This window comes from Sinocyclocheilus grahami, unplaced genomic scaffold (assembly GCF_001515645.1).
Source record: "Sinocyclocheilus grahami isolate Dianchi unplaced genomic scaffold, SAMN03320097.WGS_v1.1 scaffold510.1, whole genome shotgun sequence".
Lineage (NCBI taxonomy): Eukaryota > Metazoa > Chordata > Actinopteri > Cypriniformes > Cyprinidae > Sinocyclocheilus > Sinocyclocheilus grahami.
In genome coordinates this window covers 428,104-439,177 of record NW_015505689.1, presented here as the reverse complement: position 1 = coordinate 439,177, position 11,074 = coordinate 428,104, and the positions used below count along the sequence as shown (strand labels likewise).

The window sequence follows — 11,074 nt, the reverse complement described above, 5'->3', positions numbered from 1 at the left end:
AGTGGGGACATGGGGTAATGTCCTGAAAAGTCACCTTCTCCTTGTAATACCTGTCATACCTTTGTCATTATACACATTTATGTCCTCATTTGTCACAAAAACGCACACAGACATATGCACATGCACACGCACACAGACACACACACACACACACACACGCGCACGCACACGCACACACACACAGACATACACACACACGCACACACACACAGACATACGCACACACACACATACACATACACACACAGACATACACACGCACACACACACACACACACAGACATACACGCACACACACACACATACACGCACACACACACACACACACAGACATACACGCACACACACACACATACACGCACACACACACACACACACAGACATACACGCACACACACACACATACACGCACACACACACACACACACAGACATACACGCACACACACACACATACACGCACACACACACACACACACAGACATACACGCACACACACACACATACACGCACACACACACACACACACAGACATACACGCACACACACACACATACACGCACACACACACACACACACAGACATACACGCACACACACACACATACACGCACACACACACACACACACAGACATACACGCACACACACACACATACACGCACACACACACACACACACAGACATACACGCACACACACACACATACACGCACACACACACACACACACAGACATACACGCACACACACACACATACACGCACACACACACACACACACAGACATACACGCACACACACACACATACACGCACACACACACACACACACAGACATACACGCACACACACACACATACACGCACACACACACACACACACAGACATACACGCACACACACACACATACACGCACACACACACACACACACAGACATACACGCACACACACACACATACACGCACACACACACACACACACACACACACATACAGACATACACACAGACATACTCACACACTGACGCACACATACACACACACACAGATATACACGCATACACACACACACACACACACACACATATACTCACACACAGACATACACATGTACACACTATACACATATAATGATATTCTAGGGAACAGTTTGGACAGGACCCTTTTCTATTCTAACATGACAATGCCTCTGTGTATAAGGCAAGATTCAAAAAGAAATGCTTGATTGAGTCCGTGTGGAAGAACTTGACTGGTCTGCAGAATCCCAGAATCCCTCTGGTGTGACTTTAAATGCAGACCTTGAGCCAAAACCTCATCACCGAACACCAGTGACTTGTGACATACACCATATGGACAAAAGTATTGGGACACCCCCTTCTTTAAAACAAAAAAAAAACATCCAAAACTGTGGCAACAGAGATGAAAACATAATTCATGTATTTAAAATTTGTATTTCCATCTCTGTTGCAACAGTGTCTAAAATGACTGTACATGGGTACAGTGTGCGTGTATATATATATATATATGTGTGTGTGTGTGTATGTGTTCTGATTTTATTATTTACAATTTTACTTTCATCTTATATTAAAATTAATATTGTTGTAATATGATATCAGCAGCTTTGTTTTGTTGTGTAGTTGAATAATGAGCAGGAGTCAGCGGAGGTGTTTCAAGAAGCCGCGGATGCGCCTCCACCGTACAGCAGCATCACCGCGAGTAACGCAGGTAACGTGAGCGTGTGAAATAACTTCTGCATCTGTCATTATTCCTAACCGTTTCACTCTGTCTGATGCGTTTGCTGTAGCTTTCTTTGAGTACAAAGAAGATGAGGTTTACCCCAAACCCCCCTCATACAATGTTGCCACGTCACTGCCGTCATACGACGAGGCTGAGAGGAGCAAAGCAGAGACCACCGTTCCTCTAGTCGCCGACAGGGTGAGCGTTTGTGGCGGTTTTAGGGGTAATCACAGTTAATTAAGCACTCTTTTGACACATCCGTGCTTGTTCCTCTACTACAGGATGAGGACTTCATTGCCAGAGACAGCTTTGATGATACAGATCAACTGCGGGTTGGGAACGATGGGATTTTCATGCTTACGTTTTTCAGTAAGAGCACACAGTACTTTGATGCAGAACAGTTGTTGTTGTGTCTTTGGTTTATTCTTTCTCTTTACGATACACTTAGTCTGCTGTGGATTATGGGTGGAACGGGTGTGCGTTATTTGTTGTGTGCGATAATATCGTAATTGTTCTTTTAACAATATATGACCTGAAATTATGGAGTACGTCAGTCGCATTAAAAAAAAAAAAAAAAAAAACACGTCTTGAGAGTCCAAAAGCATTCACTGCATGAGGAAGCCTATTAGAATGCAGTTAGAATGAGCCTATAATTCAAGTTATGAAGGAAAAAAATTTAGTTTTTAGTTTTTATATTTATGTAGTTAAGTAATATCACCCAAGCATCAGCTGTTTTCCTAAATATTAGCATGTGATCGCAATCGCAAATGTGATATTAATTTTATACATCAGTTTAAAAAGGTTAATATGGAGTGACACATTTTCTGTTTCGTTTTTTTCTGTTTCTCCTACGAAAATAGTTCCGATCAGAGCCAGAGCAGAACATGTATGCGTCTCAGAGCATTACTGTGCTGTTTCGGTTCTGAATTTTTTTAACAAATCATATGAGTGTAAAGGCTTGCTTCATTGCTAAATGAATAGTTTGAAAGAATGATTCAGTAAATCGCTCATTAAGACAGGGACTTGCTGCCACCTAGTGGCAGTTTTAGTGTCATATTTATTTATCCATAACAGGCCTAAACCAGATAAAGTACCAGCGCAAAAACACACTCAGCAAAATATTAATTTTTGTCATCAGATATGTTAATATCTCTTCATTTCTTTGCATCATCAGTGGCGTTCCTCTTTAACTGGATTGGCTTCTTCCTGTCCTTCTGTCTGACCTCGTCTGCGGCTGGACGCTATGGGGCCATCTCTGGGTTTGGACTGTCTCTGGTCAAATGGGTCCTGATTGTCAGGGTATGACATGTTCCGTATTACATCATATATGCTTTCAAATATTTGTTATATTATTTGTAATTTCATATTATTGTATTAGTGTTTTTTATTAGAGGATGAACAACACTCACCCGTTTCTTTCTGTGATTAAACAGTATTCTGCCTACTTCCCTGGATATTTTGATGGCCAGTACTGGCTGTGGTGGGTTTTCCTTGTTGTAGGTGAGTGTAAATAAATGTTTTTATTGCACTGATTCATTAAAAATTATTGTTGAAGTAATAGTTTCCCCAAAAATAAAAATGTTATGACAGTTTACTCCAGTACTGGCTGTGGTGGGTTTTCCTTGTTGTAGGTGAGTGTAAATAAATGTTTTTATTGCACTGATTCATTAAAAATAAGTAATAGTTTTCCCAAAAATAAAAATGTTATGACAGTTAGCCATCCGAGATGTAGATGAGTTTGTTTCTTCATCAGATTTGGAGAAATGTAGCATTGCATCAGTGTCTCAGCAATGGATGCTCTGCAGTGAATGGGTGCCGTCAGAATGAGAGTCCAAACAGCTGATAAAAACATCACAATAATCCACACCACTCCAGTCCATCAGTTAACGACTCGTGAAGTCAAAAGCTGAGTGTTTGTAAGAAACAAATCCATCATTAAAAAGGTTTTAATGTTAAAAATGTTTCTTCCGGCTGCATTCTGTAGTGAAAACTTGTCTCTTCTGAATCAGGAGGAAAAAAATGCACAGATCAAAGCCAAAACAGTTCTAACAAATGTGAGAGGACAACAAGAGATGGGCTGTTTCACTGGAGGAAGCGTTATGAATTATGGACTCATATTTTGTCCAGAAGTGACGGGTTTTAAGTTAAAATGTCTTGTTGATGAATTTATTACAAACAAGCAGCTAGCATGTTAACTGATGGACTGGAGTGGTGTGGATTATTGTGGTGTTTTTATCAGCTGTTGTGACTCTCATTCTGACGGCACCCATTCAGTGCAGAGCATCCATTGCTGAGACACTGATGCAATGCTACATTTCTCCAAATCTGTTCCGATGATTTAAAAAAAAAAACTTTAACATTATGACTTTATTGTTAATATTATTTTATATCATTACTTGAGTATTATCAATTTATCTTTTTTTTATTAACAATTAATATATTATTGCAACTATGTAATTTTTATTACACCAGGATTCCTGCTGTTCTTCCGGGGATTTGTTAACTATTCCAGAGTTCGCAACATGGCAGATCATTCCATGTCTACCCTTCCTCGAACCCAAGTTCTTTTTTTCTATTAGGTAAATCGCAAGAAATTATTTCCTTTTTTTTTTAATCTTTTTTTTTAGATGAGGTGTGTGCATTGCATTTGGGGAAAATCAACCTTTCAGTGATGTAAATGATTGTGGACATGATATTAAAATGAAGGTGAAGCGTTTTCTCTCTTTTGATTTTGTGAAAGATTAAAATCTCAGGATAATTGCAAAATGAACAAAACGGCAAAATCAAAGAGAGCCACGTACAGCTTTTTTGAATCTTCAGGATATAAACAACAGCAGTGCAAAGAACACATCTGCTTCAGACGCCCTTGCACTTCTCAGTTGTTTGCATAATGCAACTAATTACATTGGCTTTTTTTACTAAAGGATCCGAGTTCCTCCAACCATTTATCAGTGCTTAATTCAGTCGTACAGTATACACTCATTATGCAATTAGAAGCTTACATGTGCATGTGCTCCAGTTATTGTAAAATTCCCAGTCACAGTTTGTTTCTGTGGGTTTTCTCTTAATTTGTGTGAAAGTTGTAATTTTACTTTGTGGGTAAATCTAGTAACTGAACTATATATACATTATACGAGAAAAGAGATATTAAATGTTATAAACATGCACTTTCAAGATATAAACAAGAACTAGATGCACAGAGCGACTGCCAGGTCCTTGTAAAGCCAAAAGCATATTAAAAGTGTATTAGAAAATATGTCGGCTTGTTTTAAATTAGTCACCAAACGGACCAAAATACTCTTATTATATAATAGGTTAGTTTAGATTCATAGCAGTTCAATATAAACAGCAAACTAATTCAGCATTAAAGCACTCCTGAATATGTAATGCGCTTAATCAATCAGTGTGAATAACAGAATGTTTTATGATGCCAAATGTAGCAGTAGATGGTTCATTGGTCTTTTTGTTTTTCTTGAAGACTTCAGTATGGGATAGTGCTTCACGATGTGTCGTTTGTGATTTGTATGTTTTACACTTGTCGAGTAACTTTTAATAAATGTAACACATATGGCAACACCACAGATCACGTGTGTATTTGTCAGTATTATACTCTACTGCTTCCAGTTTGTGGTTGTAGATTTGAATATTTTTGAAAAGTCTCTCATTCTCACCGATGCTGCTTTTATTTAGTAGTAATGTTGTGAAACCAGTCAGTCATCTTGTTAATTGCATCAATGCTGATTTTAATGCGTTAATCATTTTAACGCATAATTTTTTCTATTTTAACCGCACCGATTTAATGCGCTAAATGGACAGCCCTAATACTATTACAAAGGTTTTCTATTTAAATCAATTTTAAAATGCATTTGGTTTCATGTGATGACAAAGCTGAATTTTGAGCATTATTCAGTGTCACATGATCCTATGAGCATATTCTAATTTCTGATTAATAAGAAAATTCCAAAGAAAAGCATTTTGATCATTTGCCTAGCAAAACCATTAACTCCACCTTCCCCCCAAAAAATCTTATCGACTCCAAACTTTTAGATCCTCAACTGAATGATCTTAACTTTAACAATTATGTATACATCTATTATGCATGTGTTAGTAAAGATGAACTATGATTTGTTGGTTATGTATTGTAGTATTTATAGTAACATTTACCATTTATTCATTTGCAGTTATTATAATTTTACATGAATATATATACCGTCAATGACTGGACACAGTACATGTCAGTGAGGAGATTTATTGTGCAACATGATCCAGAAAGGTGCAATGACAGCACAATAGCGTTGCTCATGAACAGAAAAATGAAACGCAATCAGACACACATGATTACATAACCATAAGAAAATACAACATGAAATGGCATTTAAGATTGTTCGGACTGAAGAACTCAATTTACAATTAAAAAAAAAAATAGATTACTATTATAGTAGTTTTATTCTAGATACTATATCTTTCTTTGTCAGTGCATATTTAAATAGTAAGGTTTCCATCTAAACTTCTGTTCGTCTGCATCTGTTGTCTATTCAGCCGTCTGACAGTGCGTTAGCTGCGGTTCATGTGTAGTTAGTGGAGGAATCCTGTGATTTAACAGTGGGTTATGTATGTAGCGCTTCACTTTACAATAATGTCCTAATAATTAAAGTTATCTGATGCATTAACAATGAGCAATACATCTGTTACAGTATTTTTTTTCTACACTAAATATACAGTATTTATTTCTATTTTCTAACATTAGATAATGAAAATGTAACTTTATTGTTAGTTTGTTAGTTTAGGTCCATGAAATGAGCAGTAGTTAACTAATGTTTACAAATGGGATCTTATTGTAAAGTGTTAGCAGTTATTCTGTGATGAAATATGATCAGGTTTCAGGCTTCAGTCCTTTGTCTGGTCCACCTGTCGAGGGAGAAAGAAGATCGCCTTTTGTCCAATGTGTGTTCTTGGACCGCGTTTCATTCTTCCGTTCTTTTTTATCCCGACGTACCAGTTTTCACCGTGCTTTTGAGACTGATACGTGTTGTAGTGGTTTTCCTCCATCCTCTCCAAGAAATAACTTTCATCTGTTACTAATGACTGCAAAGACGGAAAAAAACATGCATCAGTTCAAAAAAATACTGATGAAGTTTTATGCCTTTGTATCAGAAGGATTTCATTCGACTTACTGAAGCGTACGGCTTGCCGTCTTCATTCATAGAGAGGTAAAGTCCTGTCTCTGCTCCTTCAATGACCACCACTCCTGGACTAGTAGCTTTTATGCGCAGTATGCCTTTAAAACCACAGACACACACACACACACACACACACACACACACACACACACAGACAGTAAGACTGTTGTAAATATGGGAGGATTATTGAAAATGATACAGAACAATCCTACATTCCAGAACAGTGTCCAACATCCAGAATAACAGAAGATCAAGGACAAATGTTTTTAGGGATAAAATGAAGTTTTCAAGCAAGATATATATATAGCAGTGTAAATAATTTTTAATGTCAAGTTAACAAAATAGTCTAAACGATTTTGTAATAATATTGAGCATTAGAGTAGACATGCTTACAGGTTGATGTACACACTTTATGTAAATCTTTTCACACACTTTATTGTGTGTGTGTGTGAGAGTGTGTGAGTCTGTGTGTGTGAAAGAGTGTGTGTGTGTGTGTGTGTGTGTGTGTGTGAGAGAGTTTGTGTGTGTGTGTGTGTGTGTGAGAGTGAGAGAGTGTGTGTGTGTGTGTGTGTGTGTGTGTGTGAGAGAGTTTGTGTGTGTGTGTGTGTGAGAGAGTGTGTGTATGTGTGAGAGGGAGATAGTGTGTGTGTGTGTGTGTGAGAGAGTGTGTGTGTGTGTGTGTGTGTGTGTGTGAGACAGAGAGTGTGTGTGTGTGTGTGTGTGTGTGTGTGTGTGTGTGTACAGAGCTGGGTAGTAACTGATTACATGTAATCTGGATTATGTAATCAGATTCCAAAAAGAAGTACTTGTAATTAGAGTAAATTACATTTTAAAATACTCGTAATCAAACTACAGTTACTTTTTTTTATGGATTACATGATTGCATATTATTTACACAATTGCAATAAATTATTCACAATTTATTGATTCTCCCTAATTCCTCTTAAATGTTCCTTTCTAAAATAGCCTACCGCTTATATAGACTCAGAACGTCCAGTTTTGAGATCAGTCACAGGTGGATACACAGCATCTGGCCGCTGGATTTACAAAAGTGTTTCAACACTGCATCAACTACTGATGAATCAGTAGGTTATTTAACCATGTATTATTGAAAGGCTTTTGTCTTTCAAACTCGTTATTCACATGTAATGCAGACATTGGCACACGTTTTGTCATCTGAATAAAATAAAGGGGTGGTCAACCAGCTAGTTTCGAAGGCTTGATTGTGTTTATGGGGGGCACTGTAACACGTGTTCATGCTTGTTTTTTTTTTTATTCCATTATTTTTTTTACGCTGTTTCCGTTCTCCTAAAAACAGTCTGTTGACTTCCTGGTTCTCTGAAGCCCCTTCCTCAGAAATAGGCAACGGGCTCAGATTGGTCAGTGTGTTGGCAGGGTTTATGTCAATTTTAGGGTTCATGAGGTCACAAACCAAGGAAGAAGCTCGTTGTAGTCCCTACCAGCTGTTTGTTGTAGTCCTTAAAGCAGCACTATGTAACTTTTTCTGTGTTCAAAATTTGCAAAATGTATATAATGAGCGAGTATGAATTCATCTTCCAAACCGCGTTTTTGCCTTATTCCGAATCACTCCGGTGCACTTATAATAAGTACTTATATTTGGACTATTGTAGGCTGGTCACCGCTGCGGAGGAACACATACCTGCGTGAATCGCCAGAGACATAAACTTAGAGAAGTAGCTCCGGCTGGAATGTTCTTCCGTGGGATGTGTGCAGCTCCGTTTATTAACAGCTAGAGCGACCAAATTTACATAGTGCTGCATTAAAAAGCAAATTCTGTAAAAGAAAATATCTCCCTTTGCGGATGTTATGCTCAAACAGGAGCATTACACATGAACTAAAGTTAAAAAAGGTCGTGCCAACTTTGCTCTGATTAGTTTGTGGTTGAGCACCCACATTGAGCTTTTGGCCTGCTGGATGTGAATCTTTGTAGCTTTTCATTAAACTCACAGTTCCTTTATGAACCCCAGTTTGGGAAACGTTGATGTAATATAATTTTTAATACACTTCATGTTGTTAATTACAATGATGAATGGAATATTTTTTCCATTCTGTATTTTTACATCATTATGGTACAAGCTTATCCTATTTAAATGTGATAAATGAGGACAAAAGTAATCTGATTACATTACCTAAAATCTGTAATGTAATGGATTACGTTACTGACTACAATTTTTGCCATGCAATTTGTAATCCGTTACTGATTCCAAATGACAAGTAATGTACCCAGCTCCGTGTGTGTAAATGTATGCATGTATATTTGTATGTGTGTAATAGTATATATGTGTGTGCGCGTGTGTGTGTGTGTAATAGTATATATGTTTATTTATTGTGTGTGTGTGTGTGAGAGAGAGACTCTGGAGCACAAAACCAGTCATAAGAGTCAATTTTTCGAAACTGAGATTTATACATCATCTGAAAGCTGAATAATTTTCAGCTTTCCATTGATGTATGGTTTGTTAGGACAGGACAATATTTGGCCGAGATGCAACTATTTGAAAATCTGAGAATGCAAAAAAATCTAAATATTGAGAAAATCATCTTTAAAGTCGTCCAAATGAAGTTCTTAGCAATGCATATTACTAATCAAAAATTAAGTTCTGATATATTTACAGTAGGACATTTACAAAATATCTTCATGGAACATGATCTTAATATCCTAATGATTTTTGGCATAAAAGGAAAATGGATAATTTTGACCCATACAATGTATTGTTGGCTATTGCTACAAATAAAACTGCTTTTGTGCTCCAGGGTCACATGCATGAGGATAGATGGATGCATAGATAAAATGCTAAATTACTGACACACTGATACGTATTCAGTACAGTTTAAATAGGCCTATTTAATTTTTTATAACTAACATGTTTCATGTTTCAAGAGCAATGCTGAGGGAAAAATATGCTTTTCAGCACAAAGCACATTGCCCTTTTAAAATATCAATCCCAATGTCGTCTACTTTATTCTCATTCTGCCGGCAGCACACTCACACTAACGAGACGGTTTACCGTAGCATCGATAAACGCGTTCTAATCATCTGCAGCGGAACTCACTGTAATCGTCTTCCTCTCGCGCTCCCTCCACGGTTCCGTCCGCCGCGAGCCGCAGGTGAAATCCTCCGTTCATGCAGTACAGCCGCGCCAGCTTCTTGTAGTCGGGAGGGCCGCGTTTCGCCGCAGGATCGGCCTCCGTCATGTCTACTATCCAGTGCGCTCCTCTGAGCACAGGCGCTGTCTGAGAGCTGAAGATGGCCGTGTCTTACCTACGGCATTTCTGGGCGGCTGGCTCGGACCGTGCACGCGATGGACGAAATGCTGTCTAGGTAGGCAGCTCCGGAGGGATTGAGACACGGCTAATAATGCTGAAGCTGCAGGGAACGGTGAACGGTTGCATTGATTAACCAGCGAGTCTAAACCTGCCTGGGCAAGACGCATGTCATTATGACATCCCAGGGAAAAACGCACTAAACATAGGCTGTAAGATATTGTTTATATAATAAGGTTTAATTTTAATTTATATCATATTTCTTTTTTTCAGTGTAATAATTTCATCTCATAATAATATTTAGGTAAATAATACTTGTTTAAATAATTAGTTTCATTATCACATAGGTTGGTTATATGGGCCAATTGCAAATCTTTTAAAAAGCTGCCAGGTTCTTAAGAAATTTTATTTTTGTAATCAAATTGGTTTGATTGGTATAGGTGACCCTGGACCACAAAACCAGTCACAAGTGTCAAATTTTTTTTTAATTGATATGTTCAAAAATATCTTTCAATAATTGATTAGCATTCTAAAATATGTAGAGGCATCTTGCCTCTCACCCATAGGAGCTGAGATAATGTCCATTTTGACAACACCGCACATGTTCAGTCTGAATCACTGCGTGAAGTTAAAGCCCGCCCCAGCATTGCATCTGACTTCTGATAACACGGCAGGCCACTCCTGACACCGTAGGGTCTAAGAGAACATTTTATTAGACATGTTGCAAAAAGTTCATGTAAATACATGTTTATTTACATCACATACAGTATCTCACAGAAGTGAGTACACCCCTCACATTTTTGTAAATATTTTATTATATCTTTTCATGTGACAACACTGAAGAAATGACACTTTGCTACAATGTAAAGTAGTGAGTGT

General features: G+C 37.9%; 2 protein-coding genes across 3 annotated transcripts in view; one reads left to right on the top strand and one right to left on the bottom strand.

The window, feature by feature from the left end:
• The window catches only part of LOC107554711 (NEDD4 family-interacting protein 1-like), a 6,506-nt gene extending 1,216 nt beyond the window's left edge, over nt 1-5,290 (top strand). Inside the window, exons 2-8 of one of the 2 annotated variants that reach the window (XM_016237301.1) lie at nt 1,634-1,721; nt 1,801-1,931; nt 2,015-2,102; nt 2,908-3,032; nt 3,167-3,233; nt 4,206-4,312; nt 4,474-5,290. In XM_016237301.1, the coding sequence (XP_016092787.1) occupies nt 1,634-1,721; nt 1,801-1,931; nt 2,015-2,102; nt 2,908-3,032; nt 3,167-3,233; nt 4,206-4,312 (606 nt within the window). In that variant the 3' untranslated portion in view covers nt 4,474-5,290. Of the gene's footprint in view, nt 1-1,633; nt 1,722-1,800; nt 1,932-2,014; nt 2,103-2,907; nt 3,033-3,166; nt 3,234-4,205 lie in introns of both variants that reach the window. The other variant, XM_016237300.1, reaches the window with a different exon arrangement.
• Nucleotides 5,291-5,972: 682 nt separating this feature from the next.
• Nucleotides 5,973-10,397, bottom strand: fgf1a (fibroblast growth factor 1a). Its single transcript, XM_016237302.1, has 3 exons — nt 9,985-10,397; nt 6,908-7,011; nt 5,973-6,818 (listed from the first exon to the last, which is right to left on the bottom strand). Exons 1-3 carry the CDS (start codon nt 10,124-10,126, stop codon nt 6,621-6,623), a joined length of 444 nt encoding a protein of 147 aa, XP_016092788.1. The 5' UTR covers nt 10,127-10,397; the 3' UTR covers nt 5,973-6,620.
• Between the last annotated feature and the right edge of the window lie 677 nt (nt 10,398-11,074).

What these genes read in the sequence shown, in the direction of transcription:
- fgf1a (XM_016237302.1), bottom strand. Translation starts at nt 10,126, where the DNA reads ATGACGGAGGCCGATCCTGCGGCGAAACGCGGCCCTCCCGACTACAAG. An exon ending in GCGAGAGGAAGACGATTACA is followed by an intron (nt 7,012 to 9,984) that starts GTGAGTTCCGCT and finishes GTGGTTTTAAAG; the next exon opens with GCATACTGCGCATAAAAGCT. An exon ending in ACGGCAAGCCGTACGCTTCA is followed by an intron (nt 6,819 to 6,907) that starts GTAAGTCGAATG and finishes CCGTCTTTGCAG; the next exon opens with TCATTAGTAACAGATGAAAG.